Source organism: Marmota monax, unplaced genomic scaffold (assembly GCF_021218885.2).
Source record: "Marmota monax isolate L192 unplaced genomic scaffold, Marmota_monax_Labrador192_F-V1.1 WCK01_AAM20220418_F8-fsc00038, whole genome shotgun sequence".
NCBI classification, from domain to species: Eukaryota; Metazoa; Chordata; class Mammalia; order Rodentia; family Sciuridae; genus Marmota; species Marmota monax.
The window spans coordinates 12,267,848-12,283,621 of NW_026692498.1; the positions used below are offsets into that span (position 1 = coordinate 12,267,848).

Genomic DNA, 15,774 nt, shown 5'->3' on the forward strand with positions numbered 1-15,774 from the left:
AGGAAAGGTCAGTCTATTGTCAACAAATTGTTGAATTTGTTGAACAGCTCAATTAAGTTATACACGAATTCTAGATGAAGAAATTGCATGTCTTCACATTCTCTAGGAATAAAAATGTTTTTAGCTAGATGGGAAAGAGGTACTTTCATTCAGATTTAGCAAGCACAAATTGTGTCTAATGAACAAAGCAATGTTTTTCATTTTCCTGTGTCATGAGTTTTGCTCCCGACACTGCTACCAGGAATAAGGAATCTAGACATAAGACAATGTTCTACCCCAAACTACCAGTTTTTCCCATGGGAGAAAATTTTTTACTTAAAGGAAATAGTCATTTGTATAAATGGATCCCTTTGCATGTCTGTGGTACCCTCTGGTTTGGGCTTAAACAGTATACTCAAAGGCACAAGATTTCACTTGCAGAATGAACTGGGTAATTATATTCAGAGGAGAACCTGAGAGCCAACCCATGAGAAGAACAACTTGAGTTGTGAGTAATTTTGTGTTGGGGAAGCAAGCCACTGTACAACCCAACAACACAGGCAAGCTTTCATACGGTAGCAGCTTTATTATGAACTTGACTTCACATACAAAGTTGCAATGGTAATGTCACTTCCAATGAACTCATTTAAAAGGTTTAAACATCACATTAGAGATGTAGACTATCCAAAATTTCAGAAAGGCATTTAAACAGACAACACATATTGGTACTCATCTTAGGAAGACAGAACAACAGGATTATTGAAACTGAGTCCCAGACGAGGGAACAGCACTTTTTCCTAGAACTCAGGGAGGAGAGGAAGTCTTGATACAGATATTTTTGGTCCAGGGCTTCATGAATAGTTGTTCCTATATGATAAGGGTAACAGCAATTAAAAGTTGCTTGCAAGTCACTCTCATCCAACAGTTGCTCACAGAAATCAGAGATGCTCAACTGGAAATAGTGTGATGAATGAAATTTGGTATTTGTTTGTTTGTTACCAGGGATTGAACTCAGGGGCACTTAACCACTAAGCCACATCCCCAGCCTTATTTTATATACATATTTTTTTAAATTTAGAGACAGGGTCTCACTAAGTTGCTTAGCGCCTCCCCTTTGCTGAGGCTGGCTTTGAACTCACAATCTTCCCATCTCAGCCAGAGCTGCTGGGATTACAGACATGCGCCACCACACCCTGATGGAATTTATACTCTTAAATGCAATCTATAGCATTACTCAACTATATCAAATATATAAGTAAAATATGCTATTGAAGGGGATTAGCATGCATGTTTGTATAAATATATCAAAATAGGTTCTACTGTCAAGTCTATAAAGGTTTTTTTAAAAAGTGATTAGCGTCTAAGTATTGGCTGGATTACTGCTTTCCTGAGACTCAAGATATCAAGCATTTATACGTCTTAATTTTAAGTGGCTATCAGATTCCTAGAACAAAGTTCATTTCCTTACCAAATGTCAATTTCAAAATTGTCTATGCACAAATTGTGTGGCATACTCAAACCCAGAAAAAAATATTTACTAAGAAAGGTGTTTTTCTGAAGGTTTATTATTATGAGAAATACTAATTAGACTTAGCAAATTCCTCCAAATTTTCAAGCCTATTTGGCCTATTTCCTACTTCTATTATTTTTGTTATCTTACACATCCAGACACATATGTATAAAGATACTCCCAAGTCTACAGGGTTCAGTTTAAGACCAAAGCAATTTGAATATCCAGTATTCAAATAGGGCTTTATATTATTTCTTACACTGACATTACACCAAGCAGATCACAGTTGACCATGAAATGATGAATAAACTAAATATCCTCACCTTACTGTAACTGCTAAAGATAGGTTCACATTCTTTGCTTTGTGGGGGAGCTGACATTGGTGGCCTTTCTTTTGTCACTTCAAAGCTATCACCCAACATATTGGCATCATACCCATTCATTCCAAAAGGCATCAGAGATAATTGAAACCTAAATGCAAAGCAAATAAAAAATACATACACATAGGATCAATAGTCTTTTCTATGTCACAAAAACTTTTGTGGGAAATTATGTATACATTTTACATATGTAAATACATATTTATAGATATCACTAACATAAACCTGATTGTATTTTATAAGTAAAAAAAAATACTCAAAGTAACTAACTTAGAGCAAGGCAAATTAGTTTGACGAACCTAAAAAATGTTTATAATAGGATCTTGAATAGGATGATACCTATTGAGCCAGAATTGATCCTAGAGCCCCAGAGTTGAAGTGTCAAATGTCAAAACAATTGTCAGGTGTGACAAATATGCTATGGGACTGAACAGACTGACACTTGGCACCAAGCCAGCCACAGGTAGGTCTCTAATGCACAGAAAGAGATGGGGAATTTAAAATGAGACCCATGTATGTGGGGAAAAGATTCCACCACCCAACTCGTAGCCTGGCAGGAGAGATGGATGCTCCACTCGAAAGTTACAAAGCAGTTAGTTTCTGTCACCTTCAACAGCCATCCCAACCCTTCTCCATCCTATTTAAGGAGTTACAGTGTCCCTTCCCTACTGCTTTCCCCTGCAGAGGAGGGAAGGGAAAGGAAGGGGCTCACCCATCGCCCAAAGCCAGGACTTGGATAGTCGCAGGAGGATGAGGGTGACCAAGCACATGTATAAAGGGAGGCTAAAATATCATTCATATTTTCTAGATCCCTTTGTGAGTATAACAGGCTTTATTTCCACATTTGCTTTTGAAAAAGCGAATCCTTTTCTTGAGAGCTTAGTGGATAAAGTAATCGAGTTGCAACTTGTGCCAAGATCCTCCTTAAGTCCAGCATAAGGAAATAAATTGAAGAATCCAAACTGCGGTTTGTCACAGATCCATTCGTAAAGGCACATAGGGAGGAGAACCAGTGTTTATACTGACCACCAAGAAGGCATCCATGGCCAGTCAGAGTTGGCCAGGAGAGACCTACAACCATCTCAATGGATGGGCATCTCCTCTCCCCGTCTTAACATCATTACCCTACTCTAACACACCCAGAAAAAGAGTAGAGAGACTTTTAAGACCACAAAAAGAGATCACCTTTAGGAATCTACAATCAAAAACCTCATACCCTAGAATGGCTGAAATTGTGGGAAGGGAAAAGAAAAAAATAAGTCACATATGAAATTCTAGTGTTAAATGGTACTCCCCTGTCAACTGACCAGAGATTGAACTTCTCAGGATGCTATCAAGAAGTGGGGAAGATGTTACATTGCAGTTAAAAGCAGTGACTACCAACAAGAACTCCACTTTTTGCATATTTAGATTATCTAATAACTGATTAAAAGATGAACATAGCAATACCAGTCACAAAAAGGCAACTAGAATTGGAATGCATCGTTGCTCATCGTCTTGATTCCATTGCTGTACACCACTCCTATTCACGAGCCAAAAGAGGAAAACTACTTTTCTGAATTGTTATGTTTTGTATTTTTTTAATCTCCTAGCCTTTACCTGACCAGAGGCTGAAAGTTTACAAAGCCTTGGGATGGGGGGACTGACTGGCATTGTTCAAGTTAGAGGCTAACCCCTGGATCAATTCAGTGGGACAGGACATGAAGTTCTTATAAAAATATAGCAATTACTATTGTAGCCACAGGGGTTAAAAAAGAAATTGGAGTCTGGAAGAACAGAGAGTTCCTCAGATTAAAGGAAGTTACCCCAGACACATTTCACATCTATTCCAGGAAGTATAGGCAACTCAGACCAGTTTGTGAAAACTTTTCATGAGAAAAGTATGTTTCTTTAGAACACAAGCTTCAGGGATGCACGTTTTCCTAGATAACTAAAGACTAAAGTATTCGTGCATTCAAACTTGAGGATTTAGTTCCTCTAGCCTCAGGCCTAATGCTAAAAGCCCAATACCTTGTTTGTAGAGAACCCTAAAGACCAGATTTTCAGAGATTTGCAGAAGTTTCAAGTACAATATGGTATCCATCAACAGGTGTCAGATCTTGACCCTAATAAGCAGATCATATAATAGCTAATTGCTTCAATGCCTTCATTAATAAAGACTAAAGATTATAGCACATACTTTATGGCATTAAGATTAAGTGAGATGATTTAAGAAGGATGTTTCCACAGTACCTAGGATGTCAGAAATATTCAATGATGTTCCTCCTCTTCCATTACTTAGTCACCATTTATCCTTCAAATGATTTTATATTTGTTTTCAACTCTAATATGATTATGCAATCTAAATGTAACTAGCATCAAAAAAACACAGGACTCAGGGAAAGGCTATTTAATGTTCAGGACCACATAAAGAAATCTGAATGCTTATGATTAATCAGTAGCTACTGTCCAGTTAGAAATGCTATTTATTCCATTTAGCAACACTTTCCAGTAACATTTTCTGTGATAAAATAATTGCTTTAAATTTGCACCGTGTAACCCTAGCCACGTGCTGTCATTGAGCATGAAAAATAGCTAAAGCAACTAAAGAACTAAATTTTACTTGTATTTAATTTACTTATTCATTTATTGAGTTATTTTGGTACCAGGAATTGAACCCAGGGGCACTTAACCACTGACCCACTCCTCAACACTTCTTATTTTTTATTTTGAGGTAGGGTCTCCCTAAGTTGCTTAAGGCCATCCTGAGTTGCGAGATTGGTTTTGAGCTTGCCATCCTCCTACCTCACTCAGCCTTCCAAGCCACTGGGATTATAGGCATGTGCTACCACACCCCGTCTTAGCTGTATTAAATTTAAATGTAAATATTGCATGCAGTTACCGACTCCTAGACAGCATAGGTTTAGAGATGATGACTATTAAAATCTAAACACAAATTTTTTAAATGTTGGTTTCTTCCAAGGTGCCCCAATTTTGTCAGGAAATATGAGGATATAGTGAGAATATGTGTGAAGGCATCCTGAATATCTAAAGCTGACATTGCTAAGTTGTAAATTAGAATAGGCACGACAGATTAATTAGAACATAAAAGACAGTCCAGAGAAATCCAAACTTATATGGTCATTTACTTCACAGAGGAATCAGTGCAATCCAAGAGGGAACAGAAAGTCATTTAAATTGAGTATTGTATCAACAAGATATCCATATGGAAAGAGAAAATATTTTATCTGCCTCAATGCCTATAAAAATTAAGATGGCTTACAGACTCAAATCTAAAACCACAAAGTTTTTTAAAGAAAAAAATTTGACAGTAGGCAAGAATTTTAAAACAGAAACCAATAATCATAAGAAGTCTATAAATTTCAAAATGAAGTATGTCTGTTCATCAGAAGATACCATTAAGCTGGGTGCAGTGGCACCAGCCTATAATCCCAGTGACTTGGGAGGCTAAGGCAGGAGAATCACAAGTTCAAAGCCAGCCTTAGACACTTAATGAGGCCCTAAGCAACTCAATTAAACTCTGTCTCAAAATAAAAAATAAAAGCGATGGAGATGTGGCTCAGTGGTTAAGCACCTCTGGATTTAATCCCTGATACCAAAAACAAAAAAAAATGGCTAGAAAACAACTATCATCATCTGATAAAACCATCAGAGTCTCCTTCATTCCTAGTATAAGTGCAAACACTACACCCTATTTGAGAAAACAGACATGTTTCTTTCACAACTAAGCTACTCTTTCCCTATGATCAAGCAGTCCTATTCCTAGGTATTAACCCAAAGAAAACATGCACCTGCACAAAGAATTGCAGAACTATGGTCAGAGCCGATTTATACATACCTGCCAGAGCCTGAGAACAACATGTCTTCATTACAATAACAAACATGCAATGGAGAGCAACAGGTTACTGGAATATATATACAAGGCAAAGGAATCTCCAATATTATGCTGGGAAATAGGAGCCAGACAGAGGTACACACTGTGACTCCATTTACATAAAGTTACAGAAGAGACAAGGGCAGTGAGAGGTAGCAGAATCACTCTACAGTAATCATAGTCTGATGAATGCTGATGGGGTTTGGGGCCAAACATATCAATGAGATGACAAATGCATATACTCATGTAACATCTATATGTTTAATAGTGGGTAAATTTTTGTTCAAAGTAAGAACTTTAAGTAAATATTGATCCCTTATTCACGACAGCATGAAGTACTTAAGGGAAATGCACTTGTGTCTTCACTTAGAAATGCATCCAAAAAATTGGTGGATGGAGAAGTGGATGCTGGATAAAGTTCAGGAAAATGACTGGATGTTAGTTATACAGGGGTTCACAAAAACAAAAGTCCTTTCTACTCTTCTATGCATTTGAAATCTCTCCTATCAAGGATTGAGAAAATTTTAGACATCATTTTTGTTCCCTAGGCATCCTCTGAGGCTGTGTTCTTCACAGAAACACCTATCAGCCAAAGGATAAATTTAAAAACATGTAAGGGGAATAGTGGACTGTACGTACCTCTTCACAAAGCAAACCACCTGAAACGAATAGGTGATATTCAATGTTGGTCTGTAATTGATCTTGGATAGTATGAAAACATCATTCCCAGAGAACACCTGAAATGATTGAGAGTTTTAATACTAGAAGCATTGAACTATTTCAGTGGTTGAATAATTTGAAGAGAATGTGTCCTTTCTAGAAAAATCTGAATATGGCATTTTACATTAAGACAGTAGATCTGAGTGAAAACACTTTATCCTCCCTTTGTCCCTATCTCCACAGCCAGATGAGGTGATAAGAGACAAATGATATCTCTGGGACTAGTTTAAAATATATTTGCCCTTTCCAAAATAGCTTGCCAGGTGCACATATCCACACCCAATTCCCACCAAAAAAAAAAATCTTAAAATCTGACAGCAGGTGAAAGGAGAAAAATGGAGATGACATTGTCCATAACTTTGAACATTTTCAAAACCCTTCATCTGAAACATCATCATTACATAAACATATACTTGACCCCTATGTGAGAATTTATGATGCAAGTGTTATAGTTGTGCTTGAGATTTTTTAAAAGAGATCTTTGATACTATGTATGCCTGAATAAAAATGCAGAATATGTTTTAGGAAGAATCATGAAGGCACTTACAAATTTATTGATCCCACAGGAAACGACAGGATAAGAAAACTCATAGTTGAATGAGAGCTTCCTTGTTACAGGACAACCATCTCCCAGGTTAATGTCACCAATTTTAACTTCTGTGTCATTATCAAAGGGCCTTATTTTCATTCTGACTATCAACCAATCATCAGAACAGATTGAGGTCACTGCTAAAACAAAACAAAAATCCAAGAATCAATGTGGTATTAGCACGTCTTTACCTTAAGACATAATGGTGCAGTCTGACAACAGTATAATGCAAGCCACACAGGTATCTTTCAGTTTTCTGGTAGCCAGATTCAAAAATAAAAAGGACCTATAATTTGGGGGATTTAAAAATTATTTTTAGTTATTTGCAACACCAGGATACACCCTGACATAATCATGAAAGCATTTTTAAATTTAATTCATATAACCAAATGTATCCCAAATACAATCATTAACTAATAATAAAACAAAAATTGTGATTTCACTTCTTTCTTATACAGATTTTCTGAAATCAGGGTGCATTGTCTCTTTGTAGCACAATTCACATTCCAAGGGCTCAATAGCCAATGGACAGTGGGGGTAACTTTGGAGCTCTGTATTTTACACTGTCATAAAACCCATCTTAAAAGATAATTTGTTATTTAATTCTTTGCAGCCATTCTACTCATATTTAAAATGAATATAGTGACTATTACCTACCTTTTGAGGTTTGTGCCTAGAACTTAAATGCTCAATAAAGTAAAAGCAATTTAAAGATATGTATAAAAGGGGACTCCCACCAAAAATCCCTTCATATAGATAGACCTGAATCTTAATACTACATAAAAGATTGGTACATGTAGGTTCAGACTCATGTTGACCTGAAGCAGCTGTGGCTATAGACCAATAACATTTTTAAGAGTAAATATAAGGCACATGTTGCCATCTATCCCTAAATATCAAATTGCTTTATCCCCAGCCACATGGCATGCATTTTGTCTTCAATGAGGATTTTAATTAAATAAGTGATGTGTCCAACCACAGGGATAAAACATTAAACTTTTTTCTCAGGACACTTGGAAATATTCAATGATCTATAGACGTCTTTTTGTAAAATGTTGGCTGAGGAAGGGGGCCTCATTTGGGCTAGAAACATGAACTTGAACAACTCAACACTGTTGCTTACCGAGATAGCTAAAATAGGTTAGAAATGCAAGCGCAAGGTGCTTATGTTTTGGAGGGGAACTGTATTTTTGCTATGAACATTAATAGTACAAATTATGTAAGTAGTTTGACATATACTGATAGCACATATAGTGATAACAGTTTAGAAGCAAGATGTGGGATAGGAATGAAACAAATCTGCAGTCCTTGTAGCAACAGGATCATAGTTCAATACTCATGGTCCATATTAGAATGGGAATCACAAGCACCATTCAAACTAAAATAGATGCTATAAAGTAGGCAACCCAACAATGGACGCATTAACTTTAAAAGTAAACCATTCCCAGGCAGGCTCACTATCATTCCGGGGAGAATGTTAGACTACAAGCTTTGTTTTTCCATTGGAGACTCCCAAGTTTATTGTCATCACATTAAATAAGCAGAGTTTTGCTATTGATGTGCCAGTTTCCAGGTCAAGTGTCAATGCACACACATATATTTTTGTTTTTGAGTACAACAGGAGATTTTGGAGACAGGACAGTTAATCCCTTCATTTCCCAGATGAAAAATGAAATGCTCCAACCATCCAATAACTTGAGCATGATATCAAACAGAGTACATAGTGTAGCTGGCATTAGCACCAAATCAGACCAACGCTCTTGGCCATCACTAGTCGACCGAGTCATTACTGGAATCCAGACTATGTTCTCTATCTACTGAAGATCTGTGTCTTAGGAGGATATGGTAGAGTGAAAATTAGAACAGGGAATGCCTGACTCCCTTCATCAGTTAATTATCCTTTTCATAGAGAATCCTCTGTCAGTAAATGATCTAAGGCCTTGTTAAAGTCTGGTCCATGAAGGGGCAACATCAACATCCCCTGAGCACTCATCAGAAATATTGATTATCAGGTCTAATCCCTGACTTATTGAATCACTGTACACTTACAAAGATCTCTGATGACTTGTATATACATTAAAGTTTGAGAACTGGTCTAATGGGTACCAACACTGAGATCTGCAAGATGGCCAATAAATAAAACAGAATCAGGTAAAAAAAGATAGGAAGAGAAATAGATGGGAGACAAGATTTCTTTTTAAGCTATTTGTTCAGTTTTCATTTCACTGATGATCTCCACTGAGGGACCAAAGTCTTTGCCAGAGCTGGATAGAGTCAACCACAAATATGTAGGTGGTACTCGCAGAGCAGGAGCTAGGTTTTTAATTCATTTTACTCCCATTTCCCAGGCCAATCTGATGTGACTCAAGTACACTTAATTTTCCATCCCACCCCCAACCTCACACCATGATTTTGGTCTCATGGAATGGCATAGAGAAGTCAGACCCACGTAACAAAATGTATATTAAGGTAAAAATCTCCAAATAAAGAACGATCAAACAAACAAGGTATGACAGGCAAAGTCTGAAGACTAATAGCTTGACCACCCCAGAGAAGCCGAGTCAGAGCACAAGAGAGGGATCAGAGAAGGATTAGGGTTTCATAGCAGGTGTCCCCACTCATTCTTATTTACTCAGAAACCCACTGGAAAGAGAAAGTCACTGTCCTTAGTCATTAGAAATCAAGATTATCTGAAAGAGCTGTGGTTGGAACTAGTTTCTGATCTGGTTTTGCATAGAAAACAGTCTCACAAACACAGGTCTTAAAGCACTCTAAGCAGAGGTAGAGCACCACGAGGCTAGCTTTCTCGCCTCAGTCCTGTGGACATTGGGTTCCTTTGGTGGTAGTGATCTGGATGCTCTAGACTGTACTCTTGACCAGTCTCCACCAGATACCACTAGGAACCCCAGTTGTAACAACAAAAAAATGCCTCTAGAAGTTGCCAAATCTTCCCAGGAGGAGGGGGGGGATGTCACCCCTGCTGAGAACCAGTGTTATAAAGAGATGGAAGAGGAGCCATGCAGTGGCAGACATGGGGAAGGTCTACCAGCGTCCCCTCTAACCCCTCACTGCAGCATGAGCCTCGCGGACTTCAGGCTGGGCCCAGAGGCAAACCATAGACGGCCTCTCAAATTACCTCACTGAAATACTAAGTCAGACTCGCGTACATCCCAATAACTTCTTGTGGACGGCCAAAATTAGACACATGGACTTCAAATCACTCACCCAGGTCCACACCGCTAACAAGTACCAGAGTTGAGGTTTCTGGAAGCTCAGCAGATGAAGGAAACAATTATGATCTCTCCCAATCCAGCTGCTCACTTCCTTCGGTCAGTATCGCATTCAGTTGAAGAGTTTATACCCTCCCTTCCCAGAAACCCATGGATCTCTGATCCCTTCTTCTCCTGGTTCTTTTATAATTGGGGTTCATATATTTTCAAAGAAATATAGAAAAGGGATAACAATAGAAGATAATTAAACCTGAGGGGCCCTCAAATTGGTTTGTAAAGGCAAAAAATACCTTGAGCAAAGGTTAAAGACACTTTTTAAAAACTGAGTCTAACCAGAAATAGGCAGCCCTTTCTGTTGGTTTATCATCGGGGGTAAGGGGGGGGGGGGACAGGTCTTTGCACAGCTGAGTTTTAGAAAACAATCTTGTCACTTTAAATCACTATCCTCCAAAGACATTTTTTATTTGTACCTGGTTCGAGTCCAGAAGAATTCCAAAATATCAGAAAAAGGAGGAAGGACCCGCCTAGGAGCACAGAGGTCTTCATCATGACAGCCTCCAAGACACTGCAGCCAGGGGGGGCAGGAAGTGGCCAGGAACTGGGCGTCCTCAGGTGTTTATAAACCTTGGCCACACTCAGCTGTCTGCAGTTATCCTCTACTTGGTTAGCACAAGGAAACTCCTTTGCATCTTTGCTCTCAAAGTCAGGTCCATCTCTTAGCAGTAGCTACATGATCTCACCTGTGAGGTGCTTAAATGCTACAAGATCAGTCATAGAATGCATTTCAACAATCGCCAGGTGGGTCATTTGCATATTAAATTTCAGAGACATCTCTCACAGCTTAGTCTTAGTGTGGTTTACCCTAGTACTAACTTTTTAAAAAGTACCTTAATATGAATAGATAATAAAGATAATTATGTTAAAAAATAAGGATACCTATAAAATTTCCTATACATCTAGGTACATGGATGTACCTAGGTGATATCCTACTTATCTGTATGTTCTTATTAATTATATTATAGTGAACAAAAGCTTTAGAGTTTATCCAGCAACAAGAAGCTGACATAGGGCACACATTTCTGATTGGATTTCTCATTCTTTCATTGTGTTTTAGATTTTCTGAACTACTAATGAATAGTTCATATCATAACTTTTTCATATCATAATTTCTGGAGAAATCACATTTATTGACCATGTGGATGTCTTCTCTTAAGAAATGTTTTCCTGTTTCCTATTTAGTCGTATTTTTAAATTTAGTTCGTAAAGATCATATATTCTAGACACGACTCTTTCAATTTATGCTTATTATGAATCTTTTGTGCCGATTTCTAGGTGTGATAGTTAATTTTATGCCAATTTTACTGGTTCACAGGGTTTCTGAATAGTTGGTTAAACATTTTTCTGGGTGTGTCTATGAGGTTGTTTCTTAGTGAGATTCACATGTGACTCAATAATCTGAGTAAAGCGGATTGCCCCTCAGTGTGGGAAGGGCTCACCCAATCCACTGAAGGCCTGAGTGGAACTAAATGGTTGATTAAGGGAGAATCCGTACTCTGCCTCGCTGTCTCCATGCTGGGACATTGGACTCCTCTTCTGACTGGAACTTACACCATTGGCTCTTCTGGTTCCCAGGTAGTTCATGTGCATAATAACTTTGACAGACCTTTCTCAAAATGACTTTGGACTTGACCTAGAAGTAGGGCATCAGTTCTCCTGGATCCCCAGCTTGCCCACATCACATCCTGGGACTTCTCAGGCTCCATAATACCAAGAGCCAAATCCTTATTTTATACATGTATGAAATTTGATTCTGTTTCCATAGAGAACCCAAACTAATATGTATGTAATCCTGTTCATTTTCTCATGGTGCATTCTTTAATTCTTCTGTTAAAACAGAAAAATTAAATATTGATGTGATCTAAGAAATCAATCTTTCCCTTCATAGTGTATTTCATTTCTCTTTTAATATTTTTTATTGATCTGAAATCCATATTTTCTAATATTTCCCTCTAAAAGCTTTATAATTTTATTCATCCTATTTAAGTACTGGATCTACTTTTATTTTTTTAACATTTCAATTCCCCTCTTAAATGAATTCTTGTTAGCTTGAATGTGAGGGAAATGATTAAATTTGATCAGAATTTTTACTGCTATTATTCTATAGACCACCAGCATCCAAGACTACAGATAATGCTTGCACTTCTTGACTCTGGCCCTTACAACCTCATAATCAACAATCAGTAGAAAGGGGTAACATAGCAGAGAGGTACAGAACGTGTAAACAGTGCAGGCCCCAGGACTCTGGTAGTGTGGCCCTTCCATCCTGCTGCCCCTGTCCTAAATTTGTTACCTCTCACTCACCCACACTTCTTTGCCTCTTGCTGTAAGTATCATGCCCTGCGTGATTTCAGCATGACTTTTGGTATGAACTTTTGGAAGTTGTATGACCTCCAGAAGAGCTGATCTAACATAGCTAAAGACAATTTCTAATAGTGCCTTTTTCATTTGGACCTTTATTTAATTAGAAATCTTTGGGTTCTCTCCATCCTTTGTTTTTCTAGAATTTCAGCAAGTGCAGCTAACTCAAATACTTTGGTAGAAAACCCTGAGAAGTAGGAAATATATAATTTTTAAACACAGAACATTTATTTACAAAAGGAATTGCAGCCACTCAACTAGCTAAATCAAATTATCTTCAGTTTAGTCTCCATGGGTGACGGATATTCTAATGATTGGCTCCCCAGAGAAGGAAAAAAAAAAAATTCTCATGAACTGAAATAAAAATGTCCTTATATTCAGTATTAGACACATTCCATATTGTCAGTAAATCCTCTAATCTGTATTTTGTCAGGAAGCAAAAGGGAGCAGAGGGAAAACAAGCAGGAAGAGAGGAGAGACAACAGAGCCAACAGCACTTAGAAAATACATTATGCACTCTCCACTGCCCAAGGAGGAGGTGCATTTGCAACATCATTCTGGGCTTTCTCCTTAACACTTTCAATTGTTCATAAGGGAATTCAGTCCTCGTTCCATTCACAAGTGAGAAGGGAGTCCCTGGACCACTTCATCTGGCTTGCTGGTGGCCTCCCCCAGTTCCTCACAGTGTGGAAATTCTGTGAGCCTGAGGTCCCATCCTATAATTGGTTGATTAAATCCAAGACAGCACAGACTGCAGGATTTTTTTTTTGTTTACTTATGAGAGATTAAATAAGATTCACTTACAAAGCTAACAGAAATTGTGACAGCGAGTATAATTTTTCCCCCTAAAAACACTAGCCTCTTTGTATGAGCAAGATAGAGGAATCTGAAGTTACAAACCGAGTTGAAATTACTACCACATAATAAGATAAGTGATGCAAAAGTGGGGGTGGTGGATTACTGAAAATCCAAGAGTAGCAAATAGAAGAGTCCACTTTCTTTTAGCCTTGTGGGGAGAACTCTAATTATTTCATTTTATTTTACACCCATAAGAAGTGAAATGGGTATTAATCAGAGAAACACCACAGTATAATACTCAAACATTGTCTGTGCTCTTGGGTGGTGAGCACACCCTTTGCTTCCGCAGAATACAGTTGCCTGGTCAACTACCCTACAAGTCAGGATTTCAGCTTTCTTCAAAGAAGAAAAGCAACTCTTCCGATTGTCAAAATTTTATTTTTAAAAATCACTTTCACCACAAATTTAAGTCTGGAAAAAAACTGCATAAATATGTGCAGCAGAGCAAATTCATTTTTAAAAATAACATTATTTAAAAGGTAAAACAGAACATCCATAGACATCTTCTAAGAGACAGTGCGGTCTTCAGATGACTGGAGTTCCAGGGTTGGTAGAGTGTACACCACCGGAATCTATAGCTTAATCCCTCCACTTCACATCAAGCAATAAAAATTAGACAGTGCAAGGGAAAAACTGGTCCTGTAATGAAGCAAAAGACATAGACAGTGGCACTGACAGGAAACTATTACAAAAGTCCCTGAAATATTTCATTGTGGCTCAACAGGAAGGAGGGCATGGACTGTAATGACTCAAGTAGAACCGATGTACTCACTACTTGTATATACTTGTTATTGATTAATAAACGTAGGTTTTACATAACAGTAACTCAAATCTTAAGATGGTTACCAGATACCTGAAATAAAAATTAACAGGGTCTGTCCCTTCTGGGATGCTAAAGTTCAAGGGCTCTAGGTCATTTGAACAATTCTTAGGATCTCCTTCCAATTCAAGAAGGATTTTCTCTTGCAGACATTTATTTAGTCCTTACAGAGCAAAATGTAGATGTTAGAACACACACACATACTATCCTCATAGCAACTCTTGTCAATTACCAGCTCCTTTATTCATGGTAGGGTCAAAGTTTTATTCTGTGGTTGGTTTGGGATCAACCTAAATAGTCATTGAAGCCTCCTCAAAAATGTACATTTTTACCTGAAAGAATAATGAGAAACAGGCCTGATGTGGTGGCACACGCCTGTAATCCCAGCAGCTCGAGAGGCTGAGGCAGGAGGATTATGTGTAAAAGCGAGCCTCAGCAAAAAAAAAAAAAAAAAAAAAAAAAAACAAGGCACTAAGCAATTCAGTGAGACCCTGTCTCTAAATAAAATACAAAATAGGGCTGGGGATGTGGCTCAGTGGTTTAATGCCCCCGAGTTCAATCCCTGGTATCCCCCCCTAAAAATAATAAAAAGAAACACATGACAAATTATATTCCTGATCATCAGAAATGCATGGTTATAACAAACCTAAACTGAAGTCACATGGGTACATGGTACACAATATGCCACTTTGAACCCTTACCTTTTTTTAATAAGTACATTTGAAAACATTTACAGTACTAAGTCAAAATACCTACCCACCTGATATTCCTGGAAGGATCCCCAAATTTTCCACTTGAGATGATGTTGACTCTCTGGTTTCCACTGGCCCTTGGGTTGCTTCCCCAGAGGCGCTACTATTAGTTTCTACCCGTTTTTCTGGAAGGGAGAATGGAAGCTTTCTGTAAAGGAAGGGGGAAGAGGGTACATGGAAATGAGACCAATGCAAATATCACTATTTTCATCACGGCTGGGAATATAAGGATAGAAACTAAATACTACTTTTGGGATAGAAGGGGGGCAGAATGACAAATCAAGTAGTTTAATATAAAAATAGAAATTGGGTATTGCACAGATATTCAAGGAGAAGTTTCTAATAGAATGTGACTAGGACTTCCGATTATCCCCAGAATTACTTATGGTAATCCACAGCTAAAACCAAAGCAGCAGCCAAAGCCAGCCACACTTTAAAAGCTGATGACCCTGCTGCTACTACAACCAGCCCACCCCGTATCTGTAGAAAATGAAAGGAGACACAGTTTTGTGTTCCTGGCCTGGCAGGTGAGGGGGATACTGAAGCACATCTCTTTTTAATGAGGCCAAGTAAAGGTGCGTCAAATGAAGCCTTAAATACTGACAGTACCCACCCTGGAGACTGACATCTGACTTCCCGTATTG

At 38.1% G+C, this 15,774-nt stretch overlaps 1 protein-coding gene across 1 annotated transcript; it reads right to left on the minus strand.

The window, feature by feature from the left end:
* Positions 1 to 783: 783 nt before the first annotated feature.
* Oosp4b (oocyte secreted protein family member 4B) lies at positions 784 to 10,828 on the minus strand. Its single transcript, XM_058579637.1, has 5 exons — positions 10,807 to 10,828; positions 7,011 to 7,192; positions 6,383 to 6,480; positions 1,813 to 1,960; positions 784 to 846 (listed from the first exon to the last, which is right to left on the minus strand). Exons 1-5 carry the CDS (start codon positions 10,826 to 10,828, stop codon positions 784 to 786), a joined length of 513 nt encoding a protein of 170 aa, XP_058435620.1.
* Positions 10,829 to 15,774: the final 4,946 nt, after the last annotated feature.

Bases quoted from the DNA above. Each gene is read 5' to 3' on its own strand.
- Oosp4b (XM_058579637.1), bottom strand. From the start codon at position 10,828: ATGAAGACCTCTGTGCTCCTAG. The intron at 6,481-7,010 runs GTAAGTGCCTTC...CAATCATTTCAG, and splicing joins CCTGTGGGATCAATAAATTT to GTGTTCTCTGGGAATGATGT. The intron at 847-1,812 runs GTGAGGATATTT...CTTATCATATAG, and splicing joins TCTTTAGCAGTTACAGTAAG to GAACAACTATTCATGAAGCC.